The following is a 12,889-nucleotide window of genomic DNA, read 5'->3' as shown; positions in this document are numbered from 1 at the left end:
TCCAGAGAGCTCTTTCACACCTGCACACCCTGAGAATCTTTGGAGTTCAACATTCAGAGTGCTATCCAGCCCAGCAATTTGACCAGTCAGAGCTGTCTACATTTGAGCTTGGACAGTGTGGTTGACGTTGAGAAATGGCTCCTTCAGCAACAAAGTAGGTGGTGCATTGGGAAATTTGAGCATCAAGAATCATCTCCAAGCTGTCTGGGTAACACAGCCAGGATGACTCTGACAGCTGCTCAGGTAGCCTACAGACCTTCATAGCCCTGACTGGACACCAGGAGATCTGCTATAGGAAGTCTTTCTGATATTGGACCTGCTTTGATCACCCCCTTGTGGGCCTTGTAGATCTGAGTCCCTGGGGCCACATACTTTTCATATCCCATTGTTGATCTTCCTGTCCTCAGAGCCTCTCCATCTTCAGGTTGGTGCTTGCTTCATCCTATGTTGAGGTTACAGGAGCTCAATGGCTCAGACTCTGTGCCCTTTCCTCAAGAGTCACACAAAAGAATAGTCTCACAGCAGGCATTAACATCTTCTCTTTTAAAAAATAAATATTTATGTAAATTTAGGGAGGAAGATTCAAGAAATCTCCTTCCCAAAGCACAAATGGCCCACATGAGTCAAACCAAGATTAAGTCCACCAACTCACTAATGAAATCCCCTTCCCCAGAAGCTGCTGTGCTGAGAAGCAGGTGTGCAGAGGAATTATCTGCCTCCCAGCTCCTCAGTCCCCTTTGGTGATGAGGTCCTCAATGTAGGCATCCAGCTCGTCATCTGTATTGATGTCTATGTCCTGGAACAGAGTGGGGTGGGGGTCAGTTGTGGCAGGAAAACAGGTTGGGGGTTAGGACTGGGCCAGAATCCCATTCTGTTCTCTTGCCCAGCTCTCTGTTTCTTGTTCCTGCCCTGTTTCTAAATCTGTTATCCTTTGTCAGAACTCATTGTGCATGCCCAGGAATGCCAGGTTCTCTGTATCCCTCCACGTAGTGTCTTACCAGGTTCTCTGCATCCCTCCACCTAGTGTCTTATATTGAACATTGGACTATGCCACATCCCCCAGTGATGTTCTGCTCTTAGGTTCAAACCACATACTTAGAGGTCCTGCCTCTCCTACCATCCATAATTCCCTACTACAGCTTAGTCAGATCCTAGTCTCAAGTATCTCTGCAGAGTGCATCCTAGTCTAGTAGCCTCCCCTTGGATTCAGTCCCTCCTTCGTTACTTTACAGACCATCCCATTCGTAGCTCTAGCTTCTCCACCAGCCTGCCCCCAGTTTACTGTGTAGAAGAAAGATGTACCAGATCCCTAAGGGGCAACATCCCATTTCTCCACTACTCAACCCCACCTGGGATCTATTTAGATAAGTAAGAATTTTGCTTATGGCTTAAAGGGTTCTCAAAGCAAACTGTATACAGTCTGTGGGGTCTGGCTGGTCCAGGCAGCTCTATCACTTCAAGCCTTCTTGTGAGAACTTAGAGCAGCCAGGGCTGGAAACACACTTTTGTGAGTAGATAGTCCTGTGAAAAGTCCAGCCTCACTCAGAGACCAGTTAGTCTAGCTTCTCCAAAGGATTTGCTGGCTCACCTCCTGTACTTTTTGCAGGAGTGCTACAATGTTGGTCCTCAACTTCTGTAACTTTTCCTCTGTCTCACGAAGCTTTCTCTCAGAGGTGCGCAAGCTCTCCTCTGAGGCTTTTGCCCGTGAGTCAGCACGACTTTGGTAGGAATGGCACAGATTCTGGAGTCCTACCTCATACTGCTTGAAGTACTCTTTCTGTGGAAGGAAACATGATAGGGCCATAAGTTCACAAGTAACTTGGGTTTATTTCAGTACTAGGGGAAAGCAGTCTTCTAGAACCAAGGTAAAGAGATTTTAGTGGCAGTCCTTTGAGGATACCACAAGGATGAGGATACATTGCACTCAGCAAAGTGCTTAGTAAACTGAAAGGATGACTTACCTTTCCACACAGCTAAAAATGACTGTGGAATCATTCTCCTAGTTTAATCACACCTTTCTAACTCCAGAATAGGACTTCTATATCCAACATCGTGTTAGGATCAAAGAGTTTACCAAGCACCTACCAACAGCAATTATCCCCAGATTTGTTTAGTTGTACAACAAAGCCTTTTATTATGAAGTAGTTAAACACAATTTTAAGTCATATCCCAGTATAATCTGCTCAGAAACAGTCACTGAGAAAGGAAGTCATCTTTATAGGGAAACTACCACAGGTCCTGGCTGTCCAGTGCACTGATTTGCTTCTCTGAAGGCTGAGTGAGGGGCTTACAATCTATATTACGATCTCACACCATGATGAAAACAGAAACTTCACATTTTACATAAAAAAATCTTGCCTGCACAAAATAAATTTTAAGTCAAATGCAAATATCTTGAAGACAATTATATTAAACTTTTAATTGTGAAATTACTGGAGAGCACCATTTACATACTGATAAGGAATAAAATGAACAAAATTGAAAGTTTGATTTTAGAAATTGCAACCAGAAGATCAAAGTTGTGTACTACTACTTTAACAAAAACAAGCTAGATATTATTTTTAGACTTGGACAATCACACTGATTCTCTTTGGGCTGAGCGACAGTAGTGCTTACTGCTGAGGTCCTGCCATACTCTGGCTTTTGCTTTGAATTTCACAAGTTGATGCCAAAAGTAACAAGTAGAAGATGTTTGTTCTCCTAGGGCCTCTGGAGAGCCCAGTCTAAACAAGGGCAAAAGCCACAGTCTGGGCTGGGCTTGCTGTGAGACAAGAATGTGGCACAACATGCTACTAAAGTGCCCCCATAAAGGCCAGGACAGCAGACAAAAATCAACTTGGGTGTTTCTGTAAATAAAGCTTTATCTTTGATGGACGCCTCTGGATACGTTCATGCTGTAATTGCAGAGCTGAGTTGTTTTACACACCATATAGTTTACAAACCCATTGTTATTTGCTAACTGGCCCTGGGCATGGTTCAGATCAACAATTCTTTAGGCTTCAATCATTTCCAACATAAAAATGAGGCTTAGATCGATATCCAAAGATGTATTATATTATCAAATCTTTCAGCCTACTGCTGCTTACAAAAGCTTCCTGTCCTGGCCTCCAAACAGTCCCCTGCACTTAGAAAAGCAGGCACCTATTGAAGCCCTAGTTGTTTTATTTGGTTAGGGTTTTTTGGTGTTTTCCCTCTCTACCAAGTTGCTAAGGCTCTCTGGCCACTGCTACAACATTCATTTCTCTCAGGCTATAGCCAGCTACCTAGTAGCAGCAACTCCACCTCTAGCAAATCTTAAAATGGCAGAAGCAAAAAGCCAGCAGAGTCCTCTGGGCCACATGAGTTCTCATGTTCATCTCCAGATACCACCACTTTCTCTCTTCCTCTCTCCAAATCCCAAGTTCTAGGTATAGTGAGTCTAATCTCATTAGTGTTACCTAGGACAGATTTGAGAAAAAGAAAAGAGATGCACTTATCCTAAATCTGAAAAGGAGCCTAAAGGGGTGAAGCTGGCTTTCTTTCCTGCACACCAGTCCTATCTTCTCAAATATTCCCTCAGTAAGAAGGGAAGATGATGAGATCGTAATAAGCAACCAAAGGTCAGGCCAGACTCACCAGAGGAAAAGATATTAGTTCTTCTGAATTCATAGCACTCAGCTCCTTCTTGGAGATGGGGAAACTCGGAGGCAAGAAATATCGCAAGCAATTGCTAAGTAGGAAAAAAAGGGAGGGACAGGAACTCAGAATAGCATGGAAAAAGTGAACTATTGTCAGCCCCAAGGAAAAGGCAAAGAAACACAAACCGAAGAATCTGGACCAGGAGGTCAATAGTCTCATGGTTGGTACTTGGGGCAGTAGTGTCAGGCTCAATGGCTAGACCATCAGAGGTAGAGGGCTCTGGTAAGGCTGCAGCCTGTTGGACCACAGCCTCCTCCTCTTCTCCACCTTCTTGCTGCGTGTCAGGACTCTGATGCTCTGGAGAAGGTGGCTTCATCAGTCGTACATCTTCACTGCCTTTCTCCACCCTATGGAGGACACAGAGTGTATCATGTCTGTCCTAAGCTCCTAATAGGCTGCTAGGAAGGACATGAGGGTACCACTTCCCTTTACCCTAGTTAACTTCTGCTATTCTGACATCCCAGAAGAGGGCATTACCAGCGGTCTCTTGGTGTTGTGTCTGTGGGCACGTAGTCAAACTTCACTTTCCACCGGACCACATTCTTGCCCATCTCCACAGCTGTGACACGACCTGTGTACCACTCCCGGTTCACACGCACCTCTACATGCAGCCCTTTATCTGAGAGTTCAAACACAAGTGAAAATCAGAGAACTACATCAGTGCTCCCAACTTAGAAAATGCTGTACTTGTAAAAGGTAGTCCCCAGGTGAGTCCCCTAGTATGCACTCTGAAGTTTGGCAATTCGGATTCTTCTATCTGTCATAGAGCCAAGACACAGGATGAGTGACTTGCCAAGTGCAAACACCAAAGAACTTGTGTCAAAACAAAACAAAACAAACAAACAAACAAAAAACCCAAAAGCAGAAAACCACAAGTCAAGTATGATGGCTCATGCCTTTAATCCCAGCACTGGGAGACTTGAGACAGAGGATTACAAATTCAAGGCCAAACTGGACTATCTAATGCATGTCTGCTCAAAAATCTCAAGCATCACATGTAAAACTAAACATCATGAAGTGAGAGCTGAACCAACTATAGAAACCAAGCTCAGAGAGCTGTTAACTTAAAGAGGAAGCTGCTGACAGTAAAGGCTCTATTTCCATTTCCAAAACAGGCTGACAGGGACCTCCCTAAACTTACCTTTCTGAGCCTTCTTGAGTTCAGTTGAGTCATCTTCCCCAGCACTGTCTGAGAGCTGCAAGGAGAACAGTCTATGAGAAGCTTCTTCAAGTGGTCACTGTTTGTCAAGGAGGGTTCTTTTTTGTTACTGGCTACTCATGGTCACCAGCTGTAACATGTCTTTTTATGCTGTCCCAGATATCTACCCTTCCACCACCTTTATGAATAAAACAGCAGGCAAGAGACAAATTTCAAGTGATTCTAGGCCCCTAGGTGTACACAGACACACACACACACACACACACACACACACACACACACACACACACACACACACACACACACACACTGGCTCGTTATTAGAACAAACCTCAAGATCCTACCTGGCCCCATGTTTGTACTCATCAGGCTAACAGGAGTCCTTGAGAGGTCAACTAGACTCAAAGCCTCAGGTCATGAACACAATGGGCGCTGGCAAAGGCCCAGGGAGACAATCCCTGTAAGCCTCATGTGATCACCCACCTCATTTGCCTCCTTCTTTTCCTCCTTCACAGAAAACTTGCTCCGCTTGCATCTCTCTTTCCTCTTTTCAGCTTCTTCTTCAGCCTCTTCTTCATCAGAGACTGCAAGACTCCGCTTCCGACCTGAGGTGGCCTAGATCAGAAGAGTAGGAGCATGAAGGGGTCCTGTTCAGCCTAAAGAACTATTCAAGAGTTTATGTCAGTTCCTGCTTGGAATTACTCAGTACACACATAAGCAACCTCCTGGTACTTATACTATGTGGACTTTTGACAACAGTTGTCACCAGAGAAGATACTCGTTTAACCTTAGTCAGCCTCTCCTTGACAAACAATGACCACTGCCATAATCTACCAAAGCTGTCTGCCACCAAGTTAACAAGAAGCCAATGGAGCTGACTCAAGTTTGCAGCAGACCAAGGTTGGGTCTGCTGGGTAAAAAACTCACTGTGTAAGTTCTGAGCAAGTCTCTTGCTATGTAGGCTCCTCTTCTTCAAAGGCATCAGAAATGCATGAAGATTCAGTGATCCTGGATTCCCCTAGTATAACTTTTTCCCTACAGCATTGCTAATGAGCTGGAACATGGAGGAAGCAAAGTGTCTCACCACGGAATGTTTAACAGGTATCTCTGGCTTCTTGACCACTGGAGTCTTGATGGCTTTTTGAGCAGGAATCTCCCGAAGGTTCTTGGAGTTTGGGAGTAGAGATGGTGACGGGGGCTGCACAGGAGGAGTGGGTCGGGGTGCAGTCTTGATGGGAGAGTTTGCAGGCTTTCGGGGTGCCTCAGCTGGCTGGAGCAGCCTGGATACACTAGTTTCACCTCGGGCTGCTGTAGCAGGCAGCTTTGGGGGGTTGCTGATAACCGAAGCCTTTCGGAGTTGGCTAGTTGGTCTAGGAGTTTGAACAGAAGGGGGTCTGCTAGGAGCATTCTTGATCACGGCAGGTAAAGGGGGTGACCGAGGACGCTGAGGTCTCCGTACAGGTTCCTAAAAAAAGCCCAAAGACAGTGGGAACATTGGTCCTAGCTTAAGACACCAGAAGAGCCCCACCTCCCTTATGTCCCTGGGCTTTACTTCAGTGGAAGGTCTGGTAGTCACTTCTAAGGGTAATTTCTTCAGGTCAGCTTGTGAGCGGATGGGTGTGGTTTTCTGCAAAACAAAGGTAATGATAAATTCTTTACAATCTTTTTGGACCCTCACCATGTGCCTGAGACAGTGATGTAGGTCTATTTCTGAAAGTTTGCTATTATCACTACAAAGGCAATATGTGTGTGCACGCATGTATATATTCGTATACATTATATACATACATACATACAAACAGATATACATCTATATGCACACAGATATAAATATATAAAGGGTACCTAAGTGACTGATTCAGCAACTGAGAGACTGGGGAAGTCTTTAGAGTTTCTAAAAAGGAAACCAAAAAGGTGGGAAAGAACTGGTGAGAGAAGTTGGCATGAGGCCAGAGAAAGGAGTGGAATCCAGCATGCTTAAGACATTTCCAAACCAGGCAGTGGTGGCACAAACTTTTAATCCCGGCACTCGGGATTTTTTTGCAATTTGTGAAATTGCAAAGAGTTTACAAGCCGGGTGGTGGTGGCACACGCCTTTAATCCCAGCACTTGGGAGGCAGAGGCAGGCGGATCTCTGTGAGTTCGAGTCCAGCCTGGTCTACAAGAGCTGGTTCCAGGACAGGCTCCAAAGCTACAGAGAACCCCCCCCCCCCCCCGAAAAGAGGCATTTTCAGTTAGTAGGTACAGACACAGAAGAAAGGAAAATAATTTTGTAACAAATACAAAATTGGGCTCATTGGTTAAAAGTGCAAATTGGTCTTATAGGGCACCAGAGTTCAGGTCCCATTACCCACAATCTGATGCCCTCTTCTGGATGCCACAGGCACCTGCACACATTCCATGCACATACTTGCGCATGTACAGGCAGACACATTTTTAAAATAATAAAAATAAATCATTTAAAAAATATGAAATCATGAAACATTAAGAACATATGAAAATTTGATTAACCTTAAAAATAAAAAATCTTTGCTGGTCAAACTTGCAATATAAAAATAACTCTTCTACATACTGGTAAAATGTGTAAAATCGTGGAGGGCACATGACTGGGAGAAGAGGAGAGAGGAGGAACTGGTTGGGATGTAATATATGAGAGAAGAAATAAATTGAAAAAATGTAAAATAGTACATTGCCTGCAAGGCTATTTTTTATTTTATTTTCAAATTTTATTTATTTATATTTTATGTATGAGTGCTCTGCATGTACACCTGCATGCCCACCAGAAGAGGGCACCAGACCTCATTATAGATGGTCATGAGCCACCACGTGGCTGGGAATTGAACTCAGGACCTCTGGAAGAGCAGCCAGTGCTTTTTATCTCTGAGCCATCTCTCCAGTCCCCGAAAAGAATTCTTTTAAAACCATAACATTTTGTAAACTCTTTTCTTTTTTTGTTTTTTTCTTTCTGAGATAGGGTTTCTCTGTAGCTTTGGAGCCTGTCCTGGAACCAGCTCTTGTAGACCAGGCTGGCCTCAAACTCACAGAGATCCGCCTGCCTCTGCCTCCCGAGTGCTGGGATTAAAGGTGTGTGCCACCACCACCTGGCTTGTAAACTCTTTTCAATTTCACAAATTACCAAAAAATTATTATGCAATTGGAAAGAGCTACTCCAGAGAATCTTAAGTCTAAGACCAGCCTGAAAGGCAAACTAAATGAGACTTAAAGAAATAAAAATAAATAAAATAAAAAGCAAGAAAAGGGTTTAGGGATGTAGCTCAGTGGTACAGCTTGTCTAATACATACATAGACAAAGTAGTTTAATTCTTAATGGGAGGAGGAAGCAAAAAAAGTTATAAAACAATTGAGTTAGTGATTTCTTCTATGATAGGATATTTATTTTTTAGAATGCTTATACATTCTAAATACATCGGACCAATTTGGATATATAAACAAAAGTTTGTTACCTAAATAATCAACAAGGTGCACTGGAAAAGTGTTTGGAATTCGGGGTCAGAAAACCTTGGTGTGAACACATGGAAGGAACACGAAAGCCACTGAAAGCTTCTATCCTGGACATACTGCTGACACAGGCTGGCTCTGCCCACTTGCTCACGACCGCATACCTGAAGAGCTTCTAGTTTTTCCTGCTGCTGGCGAATTTTCTCTGTCAGCTGCTTCTGCTTTTCTTCCTGTGTCTTTAGGTCCTTTTTTAATGTCCCCAAGGGAACCTTCTGCTTCTGTTCAGAAGCTTCACAGCTGCAAAGAGAAGAAACTGGTGGCAAAGCAGCATTCCGGTGGCAAAGCAGCATTCCGATAGGACAGAGATTTGCTGTCTTACAACCACCACAGAGCTTCCAATATATAAAAATGGTATTTTACAGGACACATTTATTTGTCCTTCTTGTGCACAAACCATGTGCAGCAGCATTGCCCTCAAGAAATACCCCAAGAGTGGAGCGAACAGTGGTGGGGCTGGTAAATGTCGAGTTAGCCTTACTGTCAACTTGATACAGCGTAGAGTCATCTGAAAAGAAAGCCTGGATTGAGGAAGTGCCTAGATCAGACTGGTCTGTGGGCATGCCATGTTTGTCAGGGATTGCTTTGTTAATTGATGTATGGGGGCCCCAACCCACTACAGATGGTAACCCAAGGCAGGTAGTCTTGAGCTGTACAAGAAAGCAAGCTAAGCAGGAACCTGAGTTACTGAGCCACTGTAACAATGTTTCCCCATGGTTCTTCTTCAAATTCCTGACTTCTCTAAATGATGGACTGTATTTGGAAGTATAAGCCAAATTGCTTCTGAGATGTCTGATGTTCTGTGATGTCTACACAGCAACAGAAAGAAAACTGTAATAGGGATAGAAGAGCAATCACAATCCTTGTTAAAGACTCACCGGTCCTGCTCAGGATCGGGGTTCATGGAGCAAACCCAAGTATCAGGATAATCTTTTTCTACTGAACTCAGCTGGAAGGGGAGTGTCCTCCATTTCAGACACAGATCTGCAAGAAAGAAAACACCCCTCCCTACATGTCAGCCACATCTATCAACAATTACTGGAATCCAGGCTCCTCATCTTAGCAAAGATGTCCTGGACTTTCAACACTATTTATTATTACAAAACTGATACATTTACCTTATGGACAGAGATTGGAGCAATGATTAAAAATATTATGGAATTTAAATGCCACCAGCCCTTCCTTTCTCTAGGCTCAGTCATTTATTCATTCTAAATACAACATGGTACCAAACCTATTGAGCCTGGCCCAGCTGTGGTATAAAATGTCTCCAAGGTGGTGTGACTGTCCACATCATTAAGAGAAACTGGAGGACTAACACAGCCTCAAGACTGTGCTCACAAAGCCACTGCCAAACAGATTCTGTTCCTGTTGGAAGCTATGTTTATGAATATTAGTCAAGTCAGAAGGCCAGCAGGAGGGCACAGATCCTCACGATAGGAGCTTGGAGAAGAGCTCCCACTACTCAACTCACCACACTGGATAGTGGTTGGGATTTCCATAGCCCTCCGGCGTTTGAAACGCAGCTCACTGGATGGAGGTTGGTTCCAGTTGGCGGAAAGGTAGCCAAACTCATCCCAAAACTTGATGATTCCACGCTGGGCTGGAAGGCGAATGCCCACACATTACATTAGAAGCAAGCCTCATCAGCCTCACGATCTTTCTAACTGATAAATTCACCCTCTCAAGCCATAAAAGCATCTTAAGGCTCAAGATAAAAGAGAGGCTGAGGTCTGGCTCCCAGTCCCATTACCAATGGCGATGTCCTTCCAGTACTGTGCCAAGTGATCCCCCATTGCTCGCAGTAGATGCCGGTACTCCTTAGCATCAGCGAAGTCCTGCTTGTTATGTGTAGGTTCCAGAACCAAGTAGGGCACATCAACAACCCCAACAACCCCACCACATGCCCTGCAAGGACAAAGAAGTCACAACTGTCACCAAAACTCTTCTGCCATTCATCCTGGGCTGGAAAACGTCTCCTAGAGCAGTACTCACATGCCCCCTTCCAGCTGTGGGCCCACTTTCTCATACATCTTGATCAGGCGACTACAATTGTAGATAAACATACCATCTAGGTCCCGGTGTTCAATATTGACCCCAAAAACAAAATTCAGTTCCTTGGGTTCTTTGAGTGCTCTAATAAAAAGGAAAAAATAAAAACAAAACCATCAAGCCTATTAACTTATTAGCACAAAAACAATATGGTAATAATGGTGTGTTAAGATTTTTGAGACATGTTAAAAATTTTCATCTCCATTCCATGTGTGATGTTAGACTTGATAAGGATCTAAACTGTTCAGTGACCCTCCGTATAAACATAGAATTCTGTTTTTCTTTTAATGTAGTAAAAACAAAGATGATTTAAATATGAATGTGGTACTATGAAATTGCTGCAAATCTCTGCAAGGAGAGTTAGATAGTAGAATAAATATAACATTATAACCATACCATCCTCAAAATCCCAATTATGTAACAGCAATAGTTCGGTTTGTTTAGTTTTTTCAAGACAGAATCTTGGAACTCGCTCTGTAGACCAGGCTGGCCTCAAACTCAGAGAAAGTCACCTGTTTCTGCCTCCAAAGTACTGGGATTAAATGTGTTCACTATTACGCCTGATTTATACAAAAATAAGAGTTTTAAAGGCAAAAAATTAACAAGAATACTTAAGAAAAGACACTCATATGACATGTCAAGAAAATCTTGGGACAAGTTAGAGTGCAGTGACCTGAAACTTCTGCTGTGACAAGGAGACAACCTGGACTTTAGCTAGGAATTCATGCCCCAAGGCCTGAGAAGCTCTAAACAGAGTTAAGCTCAGCGATCTGATGAGTTAGAATCAAAAGGCACAAAATTCAATTTATAGTATCATTTCTACATTTATAATGAGTAGAGAAAATAAATTATGAACATATATTTTTCAAGTTTTACACAATGGGTATTTTGTACAACATTAACAGAAAAGAGTAAGAAAGGGACAGCAGTGAAAGTGTCAGTTCTGCCTGCCTTCTGCAGGATCAGAAGCGTCTGACCAGCATTTGCAATCACAGCAGTGATGCTTTTCTCCAAGTAAACTTGGTAGCAAATGGCAACCTGCCAGTGCAAATGCTACATAATTTTAAAAGCCCAAAGGTCTGTCCAAGTACTAACCGCTGCTTGGCATCCTTGATCCTTTTCTTGACATCAGCTTCTCTACGCAGGGTGATGGCTGTATTCTGGACCTGCCGCAACATCACCTGCCAATACATAACCAGTAAGAGAGGGGAGGAGGTGCTCTATGCTACATCAAATAATATGATATCACCTGGATACTAAAACACACCTGAAGATTACGCCTTTCTATAAAAAAGTGACCTTACTGGGGACAAACTTCAAAGCTGTATTTCATTTTACTAAGGTCAGGACACTGGATTCCAATGCCACACATGCAAGGAAAGAGAGTTTGAGCCTGAGGACTTACCCTAGAGTCCCGTGTCAGGTCCCCACCCATTCGTACTTCTAAAGTCCGAGCTTTGCTTTCTGCCTCACGGGCCTTTTCTTCAGCTAAATCCAGAAGAAATCAAAAGTTCAGAACTCTGTTATCCTTTTTTTGATCCCTGCTACACAAGAAGAGCATACTAACAACAAGGGCCACATAGGGCAGCCTCTGGGCCTAAACTACAGAACTGCACCAGATAAAACAAAACAAACAAACAAAAAGACAAAACAAAACAACGACTGACATTCAAAACTGTCATGGACAAGATGGTACATCTTATATTTACAGTAATCTGTAAGCTAAGGCAGGAGGATCATTGAGTTTGAGGACAACATGGGTTATAAAGTAAGTAAGTCTATCTCAAAATCATAACCCTAAGCAAAGCATTATTTATACTTCCCCTTTAAGTTTCACAAATGACTTACAATAGTTAAAATACAATGGGAATTCAACCTTCAGCATGAACTGAAGCCTGAAGAAAGCTTTAGACAATTGCCCCCACCAAAGAGCTAAGAAAATTATAATTATTCCTGAGGAAAAACCTTGAGATTTCTGTCCTAGAGTCAGGACAACCTGAAGCAGTATGAGATATTTCATCTGGTCTTGAATCTATATCTGGCTTGATATCTGACTTAAATAAGAATCTATAGATGTGTTTTATGCCACTCTAGTCCTGCATTAAGTCTTATAACTAGTGAGAGGGGAGAGTCAAGTCTAGAGAGACAACAGTGCTGATGGCATTAGAGATGGGGAAATTGAAGAGGGAGTGGGTCTAAGTAGGAGAGCAGCCTTGACCCAGGCTTTTAATACAAGCGGTAGCCCCAACTTCATCCCTCCTCCTAACACAGGGAGTAGCATTACCAATCCGTGCTACATGCTCTGCTTTCTTCACTTCCTGTTCTGCCCGAGTCTTGAAACGGCTTGATGTATACTTGTACATTCTGAAGAGTAGAAAAAGCAACCTGAGGGCCAAGCAGTAGTGGGGCAGGTAGCCAACTTGAACAGCTCAGGAAGTACTCTGCCTCCTACTATGTGGGGCTGTCTTGGCTCTTTGTGATGAA

The 12,889-nt window shown here is 43.3% G+C and overlaps 1 protein-coding gene across 1 annotated transcript in view; it reads right to left on the bottom strand.

Moving 5' to 3' along the window:
• Window positions 1-536: 536 nt before the first annotated feature.
• Window positions 537-12,889, bottom strand: part of Morc2 (MORC family CW-type zinc finger 2) — a 40,279-nt gene continuing 27,926 nt past the window's right edge. The window contains exons 12-28 of the mRNA XM_038326448.2: window positions 12,690-12,769; window positions 11,811-11,893; window positions 11,501-11,586; window positions 10,349-10,489; window positions 10,107-10,261; window positions 9,828-9,956; window positions 9,232-9,337; window positions 8,461-8,593; window positions 6,390-6,464; window positions 5,922-6,302; window positions 5,321-5,452; window positions 4,820-4,874; window positions 4,156-4,297; window positions 3,804-4,025; window positions 3,616-3,709; window positions 1,589-1,777; window positions 537-796 (exon numbers count right to left, since the gene is read on the bottom strand). Coding sequence (XP_038182376.1) covers window positions 728-796; window positions 1,589-1,777; window positions 3,616-3,709; window positions 3,804-4,025; window positions 4,156-4,297; window positions 4,820-4,874; window positions 5,321-5,452; window positions 5,922-6,302; window positions 6,390-6,464; window positions 8,461-8,593; window positions 9,232-9,337; window positions 9,828-9,956; window positions 10,107-10,261; window positions 10,349-10,489; window positions 11,501-11,586; window positions 11,811-11,893; window positions 12,690-12,769 — 2,272 coding nt within the window. The 3' untranslated portion in view covers window positions 537-727. The remainder of the gene's footprint in view (window positions 797-1,588; window positions 1,778-3,615; window positions 3,710-3,803; window positions 4,026-4,155; window positions 4,298-4,819; window positions 4,875-5,320; window positions 5,453-5,921; window positions 6,303-6,389; window positions 6,465-8,460; window positions 8,594-9,231; window positions 9,338-9,827; window positions 9,957-10,106; window positions 10,262-10,348; window positions 10,490-11,500; window positions 11,587-11,810; window positions 11,894-12,689; window positions 12,770-12,889) is intronic.

This window comes from Arvicola amphibius, chromosome 1 (assembly GCF_903992535.2).
Source record: "Arvicola amphibius chromosome 1, mArvAmp1.2, whole genome shotgun sequence".
Lineage (NCBI taxonomy): Eukaryota > Metazoa > Chordata > Mammalia > Rodentia > Cricetidae > Arvicola > Arvicola amphibius.
The sequence above is the reverse complement of the archived record's forward strand: the minus strand, read 5'-3'. Positions and strand labels throughout refer to the sequence as shown.